Source organism: Rhinolophus hipposideros (genome assembly GCF_964194185.1).
Source record: "Rhinolophus hipposideros genome assembly, chromosome: 14".
Classification (NCBI taxonomy): domain Eukaryota; kingdom Metazoa; phylum Chordata; class Mammalia; order Chiroptera; family Rhinolophidae; genus Rhinolophus; species Rhinolophus hipposideros.
Genome location: NC_138060.1, coordinates 19,909,199 through 19,929,197, shown reverse-complemented (window position 1 = coordinate 19,929,197; position 19,999 = coordinate 19,909,199). Strand labels below are relative to the sequence as shown.

Here is a 19,999-nt window from a genome sequence, read left to right as displayed (position 1 = left end):
TGTAGCCTGCACTGAATTGGCCTGGCATGTGATTGCGAGCTTAGGTCAGGAGACAGACAGGCCTGAGGCTCAACACCGAGTCTGTATACTTATCTGCAAAATGGAGGCTAGGAAAGAACCTGCCTCCCAGAAGTTGTTGAGAAGAAAACATAAGTGTATGTTGCTCAGGTCCATGTCAGGCAGAGAGCAAACCCTCAGTAAACAGCCACTGCTTTTCCTCACGAGTCCTTGCAGTCCCCGCCCACAGCCTGTTGTCTCTAGGGGACCGGGGAGCACAGCAGGCCAGGGAAGATCCATCCCCTCAGCCCAGAGGCCTTGAACTATACCACTGGGCTAGGCCAGACCTGCCTGGGTACCTTGGATCTGCCTGGGGGTTTGCTGAGGCTCCAATTTCCTACAGCCCTCGGGTGCTAACCGGGTCCCCTGCTGGGTTGCAGCTGCTTGAAAGAGATCCAACCAAGAGGCTGGGAGTGACTGGGAATATCAAAACCCACCCCTTCTTCAAGACCATCAACTGGACGCTGCTGGAGAAACGTCAGTTGGAGCCACCCTTCAAGCCCAAAGTGGTATGTGATCCCACTCCAGTAGGCCACGCACTCGATGCTGTCCCCGCGGCCTTCTGGGGTGGGCACCCCCTTCTTTGCCCTTCCTCTCTTGCACCTCACGTACATGCTTTCCTCCTCTCCTTTCTCCTGGCAAACCTGCTTCCCTGACCTCCCTGGTACATTCAGTCACAGCCACTACTCTGATATTCTTACCCTCTCTCTCCTTACTCAGTCTTTCAACAAACTCTGGGAACTGTGGGTCCCGCCAGCCTTTAACATTCGTTCTTTAGTGCCCGCTATATGCAGGGGACTGTGCTTTGGGAATCAGCTTCCTCCCTCCATCCATCCAATCCATTTTCCAATACATATTGGACATGCTGAGTGCCTGTTGGGTGCAGAGCTCTGTGCTGAGCTGCTCGGCAAAGGGGGAGGCCCAGTCCCAGAGATGGAGGAGCCCACGGAGAGATAAGAAACTTGAACACAGATGATCATTCATGATATGACACAACAGCATGAAAGATGTCACAAGACCACACATGATCAGTTGTTATTGGGCAGGTCTCAGCAGGAGCTCAGAATGCATAGAACTGGGTGGGTCTGAGAGGAAGTGGGACATGGGCAGGGCTGGGGGCCGCTGGGAGGCGGTTGGGTGGAGGAGGGATGGTTCACACAAAGGCCCAGAATCCATAGAGGCCACCAAGGAGCCAGCAGGGGAGCAGAGGTAGGTTGGGGCCAAAATTCGGAGCACCCCAAACACCTCAGAAGTCGGACTCTGTGGCCCTTCTCTGATCACAGTTCCTCCCACTCCTTTTCTCTCCTCTGCTTCCCTTCCTCCGACAGGACACTCTGTCTCCCTGGGCAGCCTGTGTGATGTGCCCCACGATTATACCTGGAGGTTGCAGAGCATTTCCCCTGTTCCAGGGACCTTAAACTCAGCGCCTCCTGGGCTGGGGACGTCACTGCCAGGCCAGGCCAGTGCAGGAAAATTATACAGCCTGCTCTCAGTATTTTGCTTATGATAGAAAGAGGGACAGGTTGATGTCTCTGCACTAAGAAACACAAGGTGGGAGTGCTGATCAACAACCTATTAGTGGGAAGTGGTGGGGCTGTGGCGAGCGACCCACGGGGCCGTCAGCACCCGGAGAGGACTTGCCAGGATATGGGTCCAAGGCTGCTCTGCTCTGTTTCCAAAAGAAACCAGAAATCTGGGGGTTTATGTCAAATTGCCCGATTTAAAAATGTTGGCTCAAATTCCATTAAAACCCTCTGCTAGTCAAAATGATTGTACTTGCCAGCTCAGCTTGGCCAGAGGGCCACCAGCCTGAGATCTCTATTACCATTTCACTGTATTCTCAGAAGCAGTGCTGGCACGTTTCCTGTGAACAACCGGTAGTAAATAGTTTAGGCTTTGAAGGCCCGCCCGTCTTAAAGCAGCCATAAATGATACGCCAATGAATGGGTGTGGTCGTCTACTAATAAAACTTTATTTATGGACAGTGAAATGTGAATTTCATGTAATTTTCATGTCGTGACATACTCTCCTTTTGATTTTTTTCTTAAACATTTAAAGACGTAAAAGCCATTCTTAGCTTGTGGGACTTAACAAAAAACAAGCAGTGGGTGGGGTTTGGCCCATGGACTGTAGTTTGCCAGAACCCTTCTCAGGGCCTGCCCACCTCTCCTTAAGCAGACCAAGAGCTCCCTGCTGGCTTCTTTCATCCCCCTTGGGGAAACAGCATCTGCCTTCCTGCTGGGCTCCTCTCAGGCTATTGGGAGAGATTCCCTTTTCTGTTCTTAAGGGCAGCTCTGGTCTGGCCCAGCCCCAAAGCGATTCCGAGGTATTTAGAAGGCCACCGCTTGGGTCCCGCTCACCTACCCCTGCCCTCTGCCCACAGAAATCCCCTGGAGACTACAGCAACTTTGACCAGGAGTTCCTGAGTGAGAAGGCACGCCTCTCCTACAGTGACAAGAACCTCATCGACTCCATGGACCAGACAGCATTTGCTGGCTTCTCCTTCGTGAATCCCAAATTTGAGAGGCTCCTGGAGAAGTGAGGTTCCCAGATATGCCCCCCAACTCGTCCCAGCCAAGGAGCACCCACCCCCAGCCCAGGGAGAGCAGGCTTGGCCCCCCCCTGCATTGTCACCTGCCCGCCCCCCACAATAAGCAACAGTGTGACTGTGGTGATTTCTGCTGCTGCCCCACCCCCTCCCCCACAAGGGGCCTTGGCTCCTGTCTGGCTGGTCTCTTAATGGTACTTCCTCTGTGAACTGTGTGAATTTGCTTTTCCTCTGCCCTCAGAGGGAAACTGTAAATCCTGTGTTTCATTACTTGAATGTAGTTATCTATTGAAAAAAAAAAAATATATATATATATATGCATATATATACATATATAATAGGCTGTACATATTGCTCAGTAGAGAAAAAATATGGACTGGTAATGTGTTGATCTTTTTAAAAAATTACATATATATGAGCATAAGCTGTTTGAACCACCGGGTTCTTTTATTTGTATGTCTAAATAAACACCAAATGGTACTGACTTGGCCGTTGGGATGTGTTTGTCCCAGGAAGCTGGTGGCTGCTGCTCCCACTTTTGGCAGCTGTGTCCTGGAAGCTAACTGAGCTGTTAGCTGCAGACACAGACCCTTGTGTTTTCATGCAAATGTGTTTGTATTTATGGGTTTCCTCTGGCTCTAGGGCCCTGGGCCTAAAGCAGAAGGTTTTTCTGGGTGGCTTACAGAGCCCCAGATGTCTCTGTGGGGAGATGGGAGGAGGTGGGACCAGCTGAGGTCTGTCTCAGGAGAGTGAGGCACCATTCTGCAAGAGCAGAGGGGTGAAGAGCCTGGCCGGAAAGTATGAGTGAAGGCCTAGAGGCTCGCCCAGACTGGAATGAAAGACGGGAAAAAAAGTTAATACATCTCAGGCTTCAGGCAGATCTGGATTCAAACTGCAGAGTGGCCAAGAGACATAGGCATGGCACTTAATCATTTTAAGCCTCAGTTTCTTCATCTGTAAAATGGGGACAAGGCAAGGCGATGCTAGATTTAACTCCACATCTCATTACTATTTATGCCACAAAGGAGTCTGTGTCTGAGTTCTAGAATCTATTTCTCAGGAGCCCTTGCTTACCTGGGGAAGGGGAGGGGAGCAGAGCAGGAAGAAAAGGTGAGAAAATGCCAAGTGATTGGGTCGAGGTTGGCAGCCATGTTCCACTGTGCCTGTTGTCTAGTAAAGAACGTGGCTCCAAGGTGGTGGCCAGTGTCCCCCAAGTGTGCAGCTCTCCCTCCCATCACCACCTCAATGTCTCCTTCTCTCCCACTTCCTATTTCTTCCTCTCTGCCTCTCTCCTTTCTGCTTCCTTTTTCTGTCTCTGGGGCACAGGCCTTGAGGCAGGGCCCGCCTTCCAGCCCCTCTGGTCCAGCCCCCAGCCCTTTGTCCTTAGACGTGGGTGAGGTGCCCCCAGCGCCTGATTGGCTGGTCCTGGCAGCCAAGTAGCTGACTTCCAGCAAGTTCACTTTTCTGGGCTGAGGTACAAGTTTCCATAGCTGGAGAGGAGCAGGATGGGGCTGGTGCTGGCCAGGGGAGGGGGCTGAGGGGATGAGGGGGCCCGAACTCTCCCCTGAGAGACCAAATGTATCCCTCTGCTCTCCACCCACCATCCTCTCAGGGAAACGCTTGTTGAATCCCGGCTCTTCACAGAGCAGTGCAAACCCTGAAGTGGGGCTTTGTCCCTTGGGATCAGTCAGGGAAGACAGCATGGCCTAGGTTGTGCTGGGGCTGTGAAAGCCCCAAGGTGGTGTGTGGGGACTCCTGTCCCCTGCCTATGCTGCAACACACACAGGCCCCAGGGAACCTCCCACACCCCAGGGCTGTCCAGAGTAGGTTTAGAACAAAAATATGGTTGGTGTTTGAATTCAGAGCCTCTTGTCATCCTCTGGCCGCTCCAAGGCAGAGGTTTGCACCCAGAGCCCCAGTTTCCTACTGTGTGGAATGGGGAACTTAGTAGTTTATCAGCCAGAGGCAGTGGAGGTTGGGAGGAAGAACATGGTACCTGGAATCAGGAGACTGGGGTTTGAATTCCACTCTGTTACGTACACACTGTGGAACCTCCATGAGTTTCTTCATATTCCTCAGTTCCCTCATCTGTAAAATTAGATAATTAATCCCTGCTGCCTTGTGGAGCTCTGGGCAACCCCTTAAGGGCTGATGCTGGTACCCCAGTATGCCGGGCAAGCCCAGGAAAGGACAGGAGCTGGGCTTGAGGGGCCCACTTCAAGCAGCCCGGGATGGGGAAGCAGCTGTCGGCGACGCTGCCAAACTGTCTAGGAGGCTGTGCAGCTCCAGGCCTGTTCCCAGAGTTGGGTAGGCGCCAGGCCTGACCCATCGGCCTCAGGAAATGCCTCTCCTGGCTGGGCCCAGAGCCACACTTTCACTGGGACCTAGGAGTCCGGAAGCAGGCATGCTACCCCACCCTACCTGCCAAGAAGGTGTGCGAAAAGAGCACTGAGCTTGGCCCCCACTGGAGGGCCAGCGGGAGTAACACACCCCACCTGAAATGTATGCCAGGTTTTGTGCTTAGGGCTGAGCAGAGTTACACAGAAGCCGGCAGCAGGGAGGGGGGGCAGGGGAGGGCACCCCCCCCCCCAGTATGGACTCTGCTGTCAGATGGCCCTGGGTTCAAATCCTGTATGTCCCTAGTTGTACGACCTCAGTGAGTGACGACCTCCTGGAGCTTCAGTTTCCTTTTCTACCAAACGGATAACAACGCTGGTGATTGTGGACGAGGATCTCTATAAGCACATCCCATGGGCTCACGACACAGTAGATGCTTAGTAAACAGCATCCATTATGATACTTTCTACTCAACGGGATGAAACACGGCAGGACGGTGGGCTTGCCAGCTGCACATTTGAATCCCTGGGTCTTCTGACTGGACGGCAGGAGGGCAACTTGGCAGTTTTGATTAAAACCTAAAATGCACCCACCCCATGCCCAGCAATCCCCCTTCTCAGGCAGAGCTACCCAAAGGAATCTCCACAGGGCCCAGGATTCCCACTGCATGGATAAATTGGGAAAAACCAGAAGCAAGCAAGCAGAACACCCAGCAGTTGGAGAGCTGGTTAAATACTTTTCCGACCTGGGAAGTGGTAAGGGCCAAGAAAGAGATCAAAAAGAGCAAGTGAGAGAGCCAAAGGTTCAGAGTGACTTTGCCCTGTGGTTCCATGTGCCAGCTTGTGAAGGCACCCAAAGGCCTAGGAGCTCAGGGTGGAGATACACAGGTGGAGAACCACAAATCCTTTAAAGTAGTGGCTCTCAAATTCAGGGTGCACCGCATAGTGGTGAGACATGCTTTGTGCCAAATTCTAACCAGCAGGTCTCAGCTCTCACTGTACATTGGAACCCGATGCCTATGCTCCCTGGGACTAATAAAATAGTCATCTCTGGAGGGAACCCAGGCATTACTATTTTTAAAGTTCCCGGGAGGGTCCAACCTGCACCATGATTGGGAACCGGTTGAGTGAGCCCCTGGAATCCGCTGCATTTTTTCTAGTAGCCCAGGTGAAGCCAGGAAATGCTACTCTGAACAGGTCACACCCTGGAAGGCAGTCACCGCCCAAGCCCAGTGCTGGGCAGGCTCGACGCCAGAGGACCCCCGCTGGACCGCCCACCACTAGTCACAGGTTGGTGAGTGGGGTCGGGGGCCGCCGCCCGGGCCGGGCTGCAGCGCCCTCTGGTGGTCGGCCGGCGCTGACCCAGGAGGACCCGCTTTGTGCTAGGTACAGTGCAGGGTTCTTAACCCATCTCGTGTCATTAGTCCCTGGGGAAATGTTCATGCAAGGAATTGCTGGAGGACCATTTGTCAGAGACCCCGAGACACGAAGGTTACACATCTAGACAGCTCCCCTAACATTTAAGAGGCTCTCTTGTCTAGTCCATATCTCAACCCCATTCTCTGGCATTCATCCCAATATTATAATCACATTTCCTCAATTTATTCGTTATCAAAGTGTGCTTAACTGATATGAGCTGGGAAGTCCCTGTTTTCTGCAGGTTTAAATGGCAGGAAATAAGGGGTGTGCAGCGTTTGCCAGGGCGGGAGGTGCTAGTGGGCTTCAGGAATTCCCACTAATGCTCTTGGCCTCATTCCAGCAGGCTGCGCGTTCGCACTTCTGCAGCCCACTGCACTTCTGCAGCCCACCACACTTCTGCAGCCCACCGTTCACTTGCCTCCTCCTCGCCCCCCTCCAAGCTGGATGAAACCTTTGGCTCCCTCCTGCACCTTGATTGTCCCCCGTGGTGACCTCAGAATGCCCTGGGTGAGGCTGGAGAGCTGGTTTTGGTTCCTCTGAATCCTGACCTCTCTCCCAGGCACTTTCTTATCTCCTTGGGGTTGGAGAGGGGGAGATGCACAAAACACAGAACCTGGTAGCAAGGACGGGGTAGGGGGGCAAAGAAAGGGTCCAAAAACTGAGTCAGGCCTGAGTCAGTGTGGCCCAGGTTAGGCCCGACCTGTGAGGTTTGGGGAACTGGGGCCGTCACTCCCTGGGTCTTCATATGATTGAATTCAACCCTCGCCAGCTGTGGCCTCAGTGATTCAAGTCTTTGGAACTTTAATATCGGTTCTCAAATCGGGCTCTTCGGTGGCCTTAGAAGACCCTCTTCTCCTTTCTTTCCCTGCTGTGAAATGCATACTCTGAGGGCTCTCACATTTGCTGCTCAGCCCACATTAAGGATTGTACAAAGCCCAGAGCTTTTCTGGGAAGGTGTTTTTCCTTTTCTTCTGCGAGGGGATTTTATCTTGCTATTGGTTTCTCCTGTGGTGTAGACACAGGCGCTGTGGGTAGAGCAGCAGTGTTGGGCTCTCTTCCTGACCTTATGCATTCACTCACGGCACAGGTGTCTACCTGCTTTGTGCCAGGAGCTTTACGCGCATCACTTGTCCGTCACTCAACGGGCATGACCTAGCACTAACTATGTGTGGATCAACAGCTCCTGACAGTGACACGCTGGATCCAGCACTGTACTGATGCTTTCTCTGCGTCGCTGACAGCAGCTAAGTCTTCACAACAACCCCACTAGGAAACGACTGTTAGTCTTCTCATTTTACAAATCAGCAAACTGCTCTGAGAGGTCAGGGAATTTGTCTAGTGGCTCTGCATTTGGGGCTCCACTGTGTTGCTTCCTGCAGCTGAGCGCAGTCTCCCACAGTCTCTTGGGCTTGCTCAGGGGCTATCAGGGAGAGCACATGGGTCTCCTGTCCTTTGTCATGCAGGGTATGGTGAGGCTAAAAGGGAACACCCACGGAGCCATAGATAGGGCAGTCATACCACTATAGTCTCGCTGGCGGCTGGGCTGGAGACACAGGAAGCAGGAGCCATATGATCCGTGCAAGCTGTCGTCCACTTTTCTGCCAACCAACCTTACATGCTAACTGCAATCCGCAATCTGCGCCTCGCTGCAATTCGCTGCTAGCATAGCCGCGGCAGTTATATTGGGAGCCAATGGCTCTCTGGTTACAGCTGACGGCCAACTAGCTACAGCTGATGACCATCCAGTCACAGTTGATGGCCATTTACTACCCGAGCCAGCACTTTTCTATGTGAGGCCAAGAGCCTGGAAACTGCTCTCTGGGGTTTTGTCCCCACATTCTACCCCTCCAGAGTCTCGCCTCACAATCTACGCGACAAGCATCTTCCGCGAGGGGCCCTGTGCGAGGATCCTGGAGGTGAATGCAATATCCTGGACACAGCCAGGCTCTCTGGGCACAGCCAGGGTTTCTCAGGGCACCACCAGTCCTTCTGGACACAGCCAGACTTCCTGGGCTTCTTAGGGTACCACTAGTCTTCCCGGACACAGCCAGGGTTTCACAGGGCACTGGCACTCCTTCTGGGCACAGCCAGACTTCCTGCGCACAGCCAGGGTTCTCAGGGCCCCGTGCTGGAACAATAATGGCTCACAGTCAAGGTGCTTACATATTCTCCATGGCTGCTGGCGGAGACACAGGAAGCAAATATCCATCAGTTCCACTGCATGGTGGTACATTTCCAAGCAAACAGTCAAGCGGTCCATCAAAGCAGGGTTGGAAGGCAATTCCCCATAGTCCACAGTCATTTGCCAGGGCTGTGCACCGGCCCCACAACGTGTGCCCTCTCTGCAGGGCGAGGGCTCCAAGTCCTCCCCAACCTGGGGGTGAGGGACCTTGACCTCACCCGCATCTCCCACGGAGGACTCAGCAAGCGTTTCCTCCTGGGACTACAAGTCCCGCATCTGGGCTGCGTCAGCAAGCACTTCCCAGCCCACATGACCTCAACAACCTTCGCTTTCTCCGGCCTATGCTGGTTGGAGAACCGTCCACGTCTTCCCACCCCTCCATGGGGGTCCAGTTCTCCGGCAGCTGCTCCTCCTGGTCTTCCTGAGACTGAGCTTTCATATGTATAAACTGCTCCATCACCTTTCGGAGAGTTTCGGCTGACACCACACCCTGCTTGCTGTGCCACGTGTCATGCAGGGTCTCAGCTCCCGCTCCCTGCCCAAGAATGCAGGACATGGTGAGGCCAAAAAGGAACACTCATGGAGCCATAGATAGGGCAGTCACACCACTATAGTCTCGCTGGTGGCTGGGCTGGAGACACAGGAAGCAGGAGCCACACTATCCGCAACCTGCCGTCCACTTCTCTCTGCCAACCAACCTCACTTGCTAGCTGCAATCCATGCTTGCTGGCTCAGCCACCATTCACTGCTAGCGTAGCCAAGGCAGTTATATTTGGGGCCAATGGCTCACTGGTTACAGCTGATGGCCAACAAGCCACAGCTGATGGCCATCCAATCACAGTTGATGGCCATTTACTACCTGAGCCAGCAGCTTTTCACATGAGGCCGAGAGCCTGGAAACTGCTCTCCTGGCTCTGTCCCCACATCCTTGTTCTCAGATGCCCCAGGAAGAGGGAAGGTGAGCAGGCAGGGACAGCAGAGGACTGCTAGGACGGGGTGCAGGCAGGCTGACTTGGAGCTGGAAGGACGCTTGGAAATTATGGATCTCCAGTAGTGATGTCCATGGATCACAGTGGAAAACTGATACTCGAGAGGTGGAGGGGCTAGGCCGTGGTCACAAAGGAAGACTTTTGGGGGGAGCAGCCAGGTGTCTCCCCAACCTTCTCCCTTTTTTAGGGTAGAAACCTGGTTCCTCCTGCTTTCTACAAACTCACACTGAGTGCAGCACACTGGGCGGTTAGTAAACATTGATGAATGAGCAAAGGTGAGTGAGGGAACAGGAAGTGCCCTCTGAGCGCTTACTATACCCCAGCACAGCCCTCACCTCACTCTGCTCCCCTCCCCCTGCTCTGCTATGGGGAGGGGCAAAGGTAAAGAGAAGGTACAAGCAGGGAGGGCTCCCAGTCCTGCCTTGGGGCATGAGCAGCAAGAGATGACCAAAGCCCACGACCTCAGTAGTCCGTGTCCACCAGCTGATACGTGGTAGAGGCCCACAGCCCCAGCTGAGGCTTGGGACCCAGTTCAAGAGCAAGGCAGTTGCGGCTGGCCACAGCCCTTTAGAAATTGGCCATCAATAGAGTATTGGCAAGGCCTCTCCCAACCACTTCCTGGGTTTTAAATCATGAGTTCAGAAACAGTTAAGCCAATAAGACACACCTTGCAAAATGCTTGTGTTGAATTAAAAATGGATCTTGTTAGCTTAATTGTCCTTGGCTCTGATTGGAAACGAGGTGTAGTTTAAAAAAAAACACAAATGATTGTTTTTAAACACTAGCTGGGGTTTGCTATAGCTGGATATCTAATGCCCCCATGTATACTGGACTTATACTCAGCCTAGTATGTGCCAAGAGTGTCAGTGCTCATGGCCAAACAGCAGGATACAGGCTTGGAGACGGACCTGGGCCTATAGCTGCCTGTCCTGTCCCCAGCTGCTACTCAGCCTCTCTGAGCCTCACTTTCCTCGCCTGTAGCTTGTGCATGATAGTACCTGCTTTATAGGGTTGTTCTGAAGCCGATGTGTAGAAAACTCTTCGTGCAGTAGTTACTCAGGAAATCTAAGATTATCATTCTTACTCTTAACTTCATAAACATTTTATATGTCTTCATGCATATTTGCCTTAACAATGCTGTAAGTATAAGGCATGGCTGGGCCCAGGCTAAGAGTGTCCAGGAATCCTGTAGAAAGGGAACACGATTTTCCTGGGACAGGAGTGAAGTGAAGAGCCCTGGATTATGAGTCAGGAGTGGGTTCCAGACCTGGCAGCAGGGTCCTTTACTCCCTCCCTCTCTGTGGGCTTGGGGCCATCAGACAGCTCGACAGCAGGAAAACAAGTGTCTAAGGCTGATATGAATGGCAAGGGGTTTTAAATTGTGAAAAAGAACATTTCAATGTCAAATGTCCCAGTTCTTGGCACAAATTAAAACCAAATGATATGAAAGGCAATAATTACCACTGTCACGAAATTCTGTTGAAAGTTGTGGCAGCAGCAGAAAGAGCAACTGATGAATGGAGTGTGGCCCCTTGTCTGCCCCCTCTTGTTTGGTCTTACAGCCCACACTGAAATCTCTCCCTCGACCCTCATGACCTTTCACTGCATGTTCCAGAGGTAGAGCTGCAGACCTGCCGCAGGCCCGCAAATGTATCCCTTACTGGTAGCACCAGGGAGCAGATATGCTGGCTGGGCTGATGTTTCTTGAGCAATTACTAAGGTCAGATCCAGTGCTGCAGGCTTTTCTAGTATATTTGTGGCCATGACCCTGCAATGAAGGCTGTACTTGTTCATTCACTCTGTGAGCATTTAGTGAGCACTAATTGCGTGTCAGGGACTCTGCAGGAGGTTGAGAAACTGGTACAAATGAGGAACAGGCCTCAGGGTCTCAGGGGTATCTGTAAACAGACAATTACAGTGCAGGGGATGGTGGGTGCACAGAGGAGGTGCTGGCTCTTCCTGGGAGGGCAGCAGGGACCAGGGAAGGCCTCCTGGAAGAGGAGACGGCTAATCCTGATATCCAAACAATGAGGAGAAACCATCATCAGACCTGCAACGCTTTTGAAGTATAATATCAAGCATAGCTTAGAGGCAAAGCAGTGGGGCCCTTTTAGCAAGGGCAGGAATGTAAATTGGCCCCCTTTTCCCTGGAAGACAATTTGGCACCCTTTGGGAGTGCTGAAAACCCAGCATTTTCACTGCTGGAGAACATCGAGAGTGGCACACATGACAATATTCATTGCAGGGTTTGCAAAGTGCAAAGTTGGAAAAAACCCGAATGTCTTCAGAGTAGATCAAGAGCTGGAGGTGAATTCCTGTAGCGGGACGCTGGTGCACCCACTTTCAGTGTGGGAGCGAGCTCCCTCCTTTAACACCAATAAAATCTCAAGACCACGGGAAGGGGGAAAGCATAATGCAGAAGGACATGTGCAGGTGAGGGGTGGGGATGAAACAGTGCAGAGCAGAGCAGTTCAGATGGAGCTCAGGGAGGCAAACTTCAGGGAAGTGCACAGACTGGCAGGGGTGACAACTTCCCGCCAGGATACTGGTTACCTCTGGGGGGTCCACAGGGTAGCTGAAGGGCTTGACTTTCGTCTGTGATGTTTTTTCTCTTTTTAAAAATCTGGGAGAGATTTCAGTGTGGGCTGTGAGATCAAACAAGAGGGGGCAGAGAAGGGACCACACTCCATTCATCAGTTGCTCTTTCTGCTGCTGCCACAACTTTCAACAGAATTCCGTGACAGTGGTAATTATTGCCTTTCATATAATTTGTGTATTTTTAAAAAGCACGTAAGGAAAATCGTTAGAGGTTCGTAGGGCTTGAGGGAGGGTCTGTGGGTGCTTATTTTAATATGCTTTATAAAAACATTTCATGTTTAAAAAAAGTGTTTTTTTAAAGAACACTAAGGTATTCTGTCTCTTGACCTGACTGCTGGGTACCCAGGCATCTCTTTAAAATGGTTTGTTACACTGCCCATTTGTTCTATGTACTTTTCTTTATGAAGGTGACATTTCACAATTTTTAAAATTTAAGTGGAATGAGTAGGTGGGAGGCTGGCGTCAGGGAAGCAGTGCTAGGCTTAGGACCCAGGAGGAGCCAACGCCTGGGAGCCAAGCATGAGCCCCTCGTGTGCAGAGCCCTGGGAGTCCAGGGCCAAGGATTGTGGTCCCCTGAACGTCACGCCTGTGTGGGGTCGTGCCCCCCCCCACACACACCTGGCACCCCGGGGCTAGGCCTGACCCAGTCTCTGGCCTTCGTGGGGCTGTATTTCCCTCCACCCCCACCACCACACACACACACCTGGCACCCCGGGGCTAGGCCTGACCCAGTTTCTGGCCTTTGTGAGGCTGGATGGGCACCAGTGGGAGCTGAGAGGAATGGGTAATGAAGTGCTTTCACCAGCTTCTGGTGCGGTAGGAGGTGGTTTTGTGGCTGCAGGTGGGGGGTTATCATGAGCCTGGCATTTCTTGTTGTAGGCGGCAGGGGCAGCTGTGCTAATGGGGGAACTTACAGTCCTGATAGTGGCAGCCTGACATGTGGGCCAGGGGGAGAGAGCTGAGCCACCCTGCGCCCAGGCGCAGAGAAGCAGCTGCCTTCATGAGGTTGGTTAGCTTTTCTGGGGCTTTTGGAAGATTGGGGGAGGCACAGCATGGGCAAGGGTGATGGGAAAGGTCCATTTTGCCAGGGAAGCTGCAAATGAGCTGTGCAGGCTCAGAAAAGGAGGGGCACCCGACATCAGGGGAAAGGCTGAGTGATTTATCTGACAAGTAATCTTATTAAGAAACCTCTTAGACATAAAGAAAAGCACAGAGATTGATTTTGCCCCAGACTAAGAAATAAATCATTAGCGATAAAATTACTGCCCTTTATACCCCACTCCCCAACACACACTCCTCATTTCCTCTGCGTTCTTCCAGAGAGAAGCAGCACCAGCTTTTAGTGCGTGGAACATTGTTATCTGGAATTGCAAAGGCAAGCAAGTAACTTCCAGAGGCATCCCTGAATGTATCTAGAGAATTGTTTTTCATGTTTTGAAGCTTCGTGTAAACAGCTATCTTGGCTGAGAGGATTCTTTTGCCACCAGATTTCTTCCTGGCATGCTTTTGAAATCCTTGGAGTACAAGTGCCTTTCTTTTCTTTTTCACCCATTTAAAGTGTACAATTCAATGGTTTTTAGTATAGTCATAGAGTTGTGCAACCATAGTCACAATTTTAGAACTGTTTCATCACCCAAAAGAGAAACCTCATGCTCTACCCATCATCCCCTAAATCTCCCATAGCCTCAGCCCTAGGCAACCTAGGTATAGATTTGCCTATTCAGGACATTTTAAATAAATAGAATCATACAATATGTAGTCTTTTGTGACTGGTGAAGGCATTCTTTTTCATGATAGTATTAGTTTGGTGCAAAAGTAATTGCGCGGTTTTTGCAATTATTTTTAATCTTTTAAACCACAATTACTTTTGCACCAACCTAATATGATATTCGGTCACATAAACATATCACAATTCATTGACCCAAATGAATGATGTGGAATCCTGCTTTCAGCCAAGATGAAGTAAAAGGGACTGTATTTACTTTCCTGCCTGAGAAAACTTAAAAAAACAAGATAAAATCGATAAGACAACAATTCTGAAGATGCTGGATATCAGGTGACAAAGGGCAGTATTCTCTTGAGATGAGAAACTAAGGAGGTGACCCCTATGATTGCACCGGCTTTTCTGCCTGGAGACTCCAGGCTGAGACACAGGGAGGGGACCCAGACGGTGTCCAGTGGACTCCCCAAGTTGAAAAAAACAAAGCTGTGAGAGTCCAGGAAGCCAAGTTCTCTAGATCCACAATGCAGCCTATTGGAGATGAGAGAACTGCAGAAAGGAAAAAGCTTAGAGATCTGCAGAGGATCCTCGTCGAGTACTCGGCTGAGTAATCATTAGTGCATGTGTAAGGAAACATCCCAAAGTGGGGAAAGAACCATCGGAATGGATGAGCAGCAGCAATCCTCAGAACTAACGCAGGGTTGGGAACGGTGCCTGCTCCCAGCAGCCAGGCTGGAAAACCTCCTAATTCAGAGTCGTCAGCCCAGGGGGTGCTGATCCTAGAACAAAGCTCAAGAATATTTATGTGAATACAAAAAATATCCAGCACCCAATCAGGCAAAATTCATAACGTCTGGTATCCAATCAAAAATGACCAGACATGAAAAGAAACTGGAGAAATACCTATCAATGGAAACTGACCCAGAACCACCATTAGCATTATTAGAACTATTGGAATTAGCAGACAAAGACCTAAACCAGTTATAACTGTATTCCATATGTTCAAAAGTCAAGTAGAGGATGACTAAGTGGAGCACAGGGGTTTTAGGGCAGTGAAACTATCCTGTATCATGCAGAATATATAATTCTGTACCACATAGGGGTATATAATGACGGCTACATGTCATTATGTGTTTGTCCAAACCCATAGGATGTACACCACCAGGAATCAACCCTAATGTAAACCGTGGGCTTTGGGGGATAATGATGTGTCCGTGTGGGTTCCTCAGCTGTGACAAACGTGCCCTCTGGTGATGACTGGTGATGGGGGGATGTTATGCATGTGTGGGGGAAGGGGGACATGGGAACTCTACCTGCCACTCAGTTTTGCTGTGAACCGAAAACTGCTCTAAAAATTAGAGCCTATTTTTTAAAAAAGTTAAGCAGAGATATGAAGATCTAAAAAAAAAATCCCAATCACACTTCTAGAGATGCAAACTATGATGTCTGACATGAAAAATATGCTGGATGGGATTAACAGTAGATTAGACATTGCAGATAAAAAGATTAGTAAACTTGAAGACATACCATGTTTCCCCGAAAATAAGACCTAGCCGTACCATCAGCTCTAATGCGTCTTTTGGAGCAAAAATTAATATAAGACGCGGTCTTATTTTACTACAATATAAGAGCAGGTATAATATAATAATATAATATGATATGATATGATATGATATGATATAATATAATATAATATAATACAATACAATACAATACAATACAATACTGGGTCTTATATTCATTTTTGCTCCAAAAGATGCATTAGAGCTGATGGTCCAGCTAGGTCTTATTTTCAGGGAAACACGGTAGCAATACATGGTATTCAAAATGAAACCCAAAGGGAAAACAATTTTTTTTTTTTAAATGAACAGAGCACCAGTGAGTTGTGGCATAATTTCAAGCAGTCTAATACAGATGTAAGCAGAATGTCTGAAGAAGGGAATGATGATACAGAAAAAATACTGGAAGAAAAAATGTCAGAGAATTCCCAGTTTTGAGGAAATCTACAAATCTATAGTATAGATCCAAGATGCTCAAGGAGCCCCAAACACAATACACACAAAGAAAACTACACCAAAGCATATCCTAATTAAATTGCTAAAAAAAAAAAAAAAAAAGGATAAAAAGAAAACCTTTAAAGAACCAAAGAAAAATATGTTACAGACAGAGAAACAAAAAATAAGGACAACATCTTCCTGTTTCGAAGCACTGCAAGTGACCCAATGGGGCAAATCTTTAAAATACCATATTTTGCTGTGTATAATGCACACATTTTTGCCCAAATTTGTGAGGGAAAAATAAGGATGTACATTATACATGGGTAGTACTAATTCTGTATGTATATAAATGTTTCTAATTCTTTTATTTATGCTTATGAGTTAAAAGTGTAACTCTAGCAATCAATAACTATATTTGTAAGCAAAATACTACCCTGGAATACGATAATCGGTTTTGTTGAACTTATGATGAACTTGCAACGAGGAAAAGTTCTTGGCCTTCTATGATGGGTAAATATTGTAAATTGGTTACCAGTGCATAAAATTTCTTGTACCTTGTATCTGTTCTTGTGTTTTGTAATTATTTGTTACGTAAAATTTCTTGTACCATATGTTAAAAAATAAATGCTAAAATTATTTTATAATACAAAAAACAAGTACCTAAATATAAACAAATAAAAATTTAATTAAAATTTTCTTTTCCTGAAAGTTTGGGCCAAAAACGTGGGTGCACAGTATACATGGGAGTGCATTAAACACGGCAAAATACGGTACTGAAAGAAAAAACACACAGTTAATCTAGAATTCTATGGCCAACGATGTCATAGAGAGTTTTTCAGACATCCAAAGCTGAAATAAGTCATCTCCAGCATCTATAGAAAATGTTAAAGAAAGTCCTTCAGGAAGAAGGAAAATTATTCTATGTGGAAACATGAATCTATCCTAAGGAACAAAGAACACTAGAAGCAGTAACTACATGAGTGAACTGTTACCTACCTGGTATTGCAAAAGTAGGCAAGGCACTTCCAGAGGTCACATGATTTTAACATTCCATTATAAAAGTAAATGTCGGTTCATCTTCTGTCCGGTATCATGGCTGCCCTCAGACCACTCATGAAGCCCAAGATTGTCAAAAAGAGGACCAAGAAGTTTATCCGGCACCAGTCAGACTGATATGTCAAAATTAAGCATAACTGGCAGCAACTCAGCGGCATTGACAACAGGGTGCGCAGAATATTCAAGGGCCAGATCTTGATGCACAAGATTGGTTATGGGAGTAACAAGAAAACAAAGCACATGCTGCCCAGTGGCTTTCGGAAGTTCCTGGTCCACAACGTCAAGGAGCTTGAAGTGCTGCTGATGTGCAACAAATCTTACTTCGCTGAAATTGCTCACAACGTCTCCTGAAAGAACCTCAAAGCCATTGTAGAAAGAGCAGCCCAGATGGCCATCAGAGTCACCAATCCCAATGCCTGGTTGCACAGTGAAGAAAATGAATAGACAGCTTGTGTGCAAACTGTGTTTTAATAAAACCACAAAATTCTTCCAAACAAACAAAAAAAGTAAATGTCATGACAGTTATAGGGGTCGGCACATGGCAGGAAAACTGTTTCTGTGTAGATAATGAAATACAGGAAATTTTCAGCAATGCATCTGTGCAAGGAACGTTCTCAATCACCAAAATGAAGTATTCTCAGGTAGGTGTATTATTTTGCTTCTTGTTTCTCAATTACCCTCTTGTTTGGACAGCCATTCATGTGACATGTGCCCTGTACGAAACACTGCACCTGGCTATGGGGAGAAAATCAAGATGCACTAGAAAGTTACCTGGGTTTGAAGGATTTCACAATCTAGAACAAATCACCACACTAGAAGGTAATAGATACAATTGCCTTATGAAAGAAAGAAACACAAAGGAGGGAGATATCTTTCAACCAGAGATCTAAGGAAAGCCATTTCCTAGGTCACCCTCCAAAGCTTGAGGATTTAGAAATATTTAGTGAAGGAAGGCTGCATCTTGTTTGTGGTTTGTTGTTGACTTCTGATTCACATGTTAAATTTCTGATTCAAATATTTATATTTCTCCTTCTGCTTCTCTCCCTCCATTTCTGTTACTCTATTGTGTTTGAAACTGGAGAGAGAGGGAGAGGGAACACAGAACACGGACAATGGGATGTGAAGCAGCAGACTGGAGGAAGATCGTTTACACCACCGAGATGTCTAGATGAACTCTCTCCAGGAGTAGCTGGTGAGAGGGTGAGTGGCCTTGGAAATTATGACTGCATGTTGGGCTTGCAGGCAGATTTCTCAGATGTGTGGGGGATGAGAACAGAAAGATTGCGTTTTAGTTTGGGAGGCCTTAAGGAACCAGCGGAAAGTCTGATTCATTTTGTACTTCAAGTACTCTAGTTTATTTCCTTTCGGTTTGCTCTTGGTTTAGAAAATTCTTTTTTGAGAATTTTAGCCTGTCTTGTCTTGACTCAGGAAAGCCACAGAAAGGTGGTGTTTTGGCCTGGGACTTGATATATGTGGAGATCTCTCATTCTGTTCCTCACCTAGGTTTGGGAAATCACTGGCCTGGAGGACATGAATTAGGGCTGGTTAGTCTTTGAATTCCTCTTTGCACGGGACCTGGGCAGTGAAAAGCATTTCATAAAATATTGGAGAAAGAAAAAGGAAAGTTCCTCTTCTGGCAAAAGTAAAAATGGAAGTCTTTTCTGGCACAGTTAGGCCCTAAATTGATGGAGTTAGCATTCAGTCACATCATCCCACCCCTACACGTGCCCTCTAGTCAAACTAGACGTGTGCTGTTGCCCCAGTAGGCTGTGCTCTCCTGGAGGCCCTTGCCCACTGGCCAGGCACAGGCAGCTCACTCAGTCAAGACGCAGTCTACACCCGAAGACTTGGCTTATACACCATCTCCTCCCGCCTCTTCTAATCCCCTCCCCCGCTGCTATCAAGCTCTTTCTTCCTCCTCTTTGGTCCCCATTTCCTTCCTATTGCCAAAACTGACTTGTGTTTTCCTCTGTCCTAAGTATTCAAGCACCAACCCAGACTGGGGAGGGATAGGAGGCAGAAGAGGAAGTGGGAGAGACAGAGAAGGAACTGAGAGAAGCTGGGCCAGGGCCTGTAGAGCAAGAGGCGGTAGGTTTGAGGTGAAGCTAGAGGGGGGCAGGTGAGGCCATTCAGGGCCTCAGTAGAGGCTGGGCTTAATCCAGTGAGAGTCACAAGGGAGGGGATATGTTTGAACAGGAGAGTGCTTGGGTCAGGTTCTAGAAGATTCCTTTGGGCTGCTGTGTAGAAAATGATCTGGGGGAGGGGCAGAGGCCAAGAGGCAGCTGCAGGCCGTTAGCTATTGCTCTGTGCAGGAAGAGATGATGGGGGTCTGGACCAGGATGAAGGCAGACGGTGGCACATTTGGGATCATCTAGGAAGTAAAGTCAATGGGACCTGGAGTTACTGGGAGAGAGCTCTGTCCAGTCTCTCATGGAAGGTTCCTCTTTCTCCCCATATGTATCTTGTAGTTTTGGTGTTGTGTGATGTCACCTTTACCTCCCAGTCCTGCTGCTCACTGTTCCCTGCAGGCTGCAGCCCAGTCCTGACAACAGACCCTCCCCACTCCTGTTTCAGCTCCAATTGGGGTGGGGGGGCCAGGGGACGGACGTGTTCCAGGCATTGCAGTACCAGGGAAGACCACCAGGTGGCACCCACCCCAGCAACCCGGTCCCAGGCCTCCTGCTTCAGACCTTTGTGGATTTCCTTACTTTTTTTTAAATTAGGGAATATTGTCTCTCTCTAGGGCCCATCAGCTCCAATCTTGGTTGTCCCTCAATCTAGTTGTGGAGGGTGCCGCTCACTGGCCCATGTGGCAATCGAACTGGCAACTCTTGTTCAGAGTTCGTGCTCTAACCAACTGAGCCATCCGGCCACCCCGATTTCCTTACTCTTTTCTGGTTTACTGCTGTTATTTTGAATTTCAGTCATGCACAGCTTACGGAAGGGGTACATTATAAGAAATGCATTCTCAGATGATTTCATCGTTGCGAGAACATCATAGGGGGTATAATTGTGTCAGGACCCAGAGCTCTGGCTCAGAACTGTCTCCCTTATCCTACCCCAGTTGTCCATGTAGGAGAGCAGCTCTCCTGCTCCC

The 19,999-nt window shown here is 48.9% G+C and overlaps 1 protein-coding gene and 1 pseudogene across 5 annotated transcripts in view; both read left to right on the top strand.

Annotated features, from left to right (window-relative positions):
* Nucleotides 1-3,089, top strand: part of PRKCD (protein kinase C delta) — a 29,298-nt gene extending 26,209 nt beyond the window's left edge. For all 4 annotated transcript variants that reach the window (XM_081073233.1, XM_081073232.1, XM_081073235.1 and 1 more), the window contains exons 17-18: nt 438-566; nt 2,441-3,089. In XM_081073233.1, the coding sequence (XP_080929359.1) occupies nt 438-566; nt 2,441-2,599 (288 nt within the window). In that variant the 3' untranslated portion in view covers nt 2,600-3,089. The remainder of the gene's footprint in view (nt 1-437; nt 567-2,440) is intronic.
* A 13,834-nt stretch (nt 3,090-16,923) lies between these two features.
* On the top strand, nt 16,924-17,346 carry LOC308507804 (large ribosomal subunit protein eL32-like; annotated as a pseudogene). Its single transcript has one exon. The product of its transcript is annotated as a large ribosomal subunit protein eL32-like (transcript).
* The last annotated feature ends 2,653 nt before the right edge of the window (nt 17,347-19,999 follow it).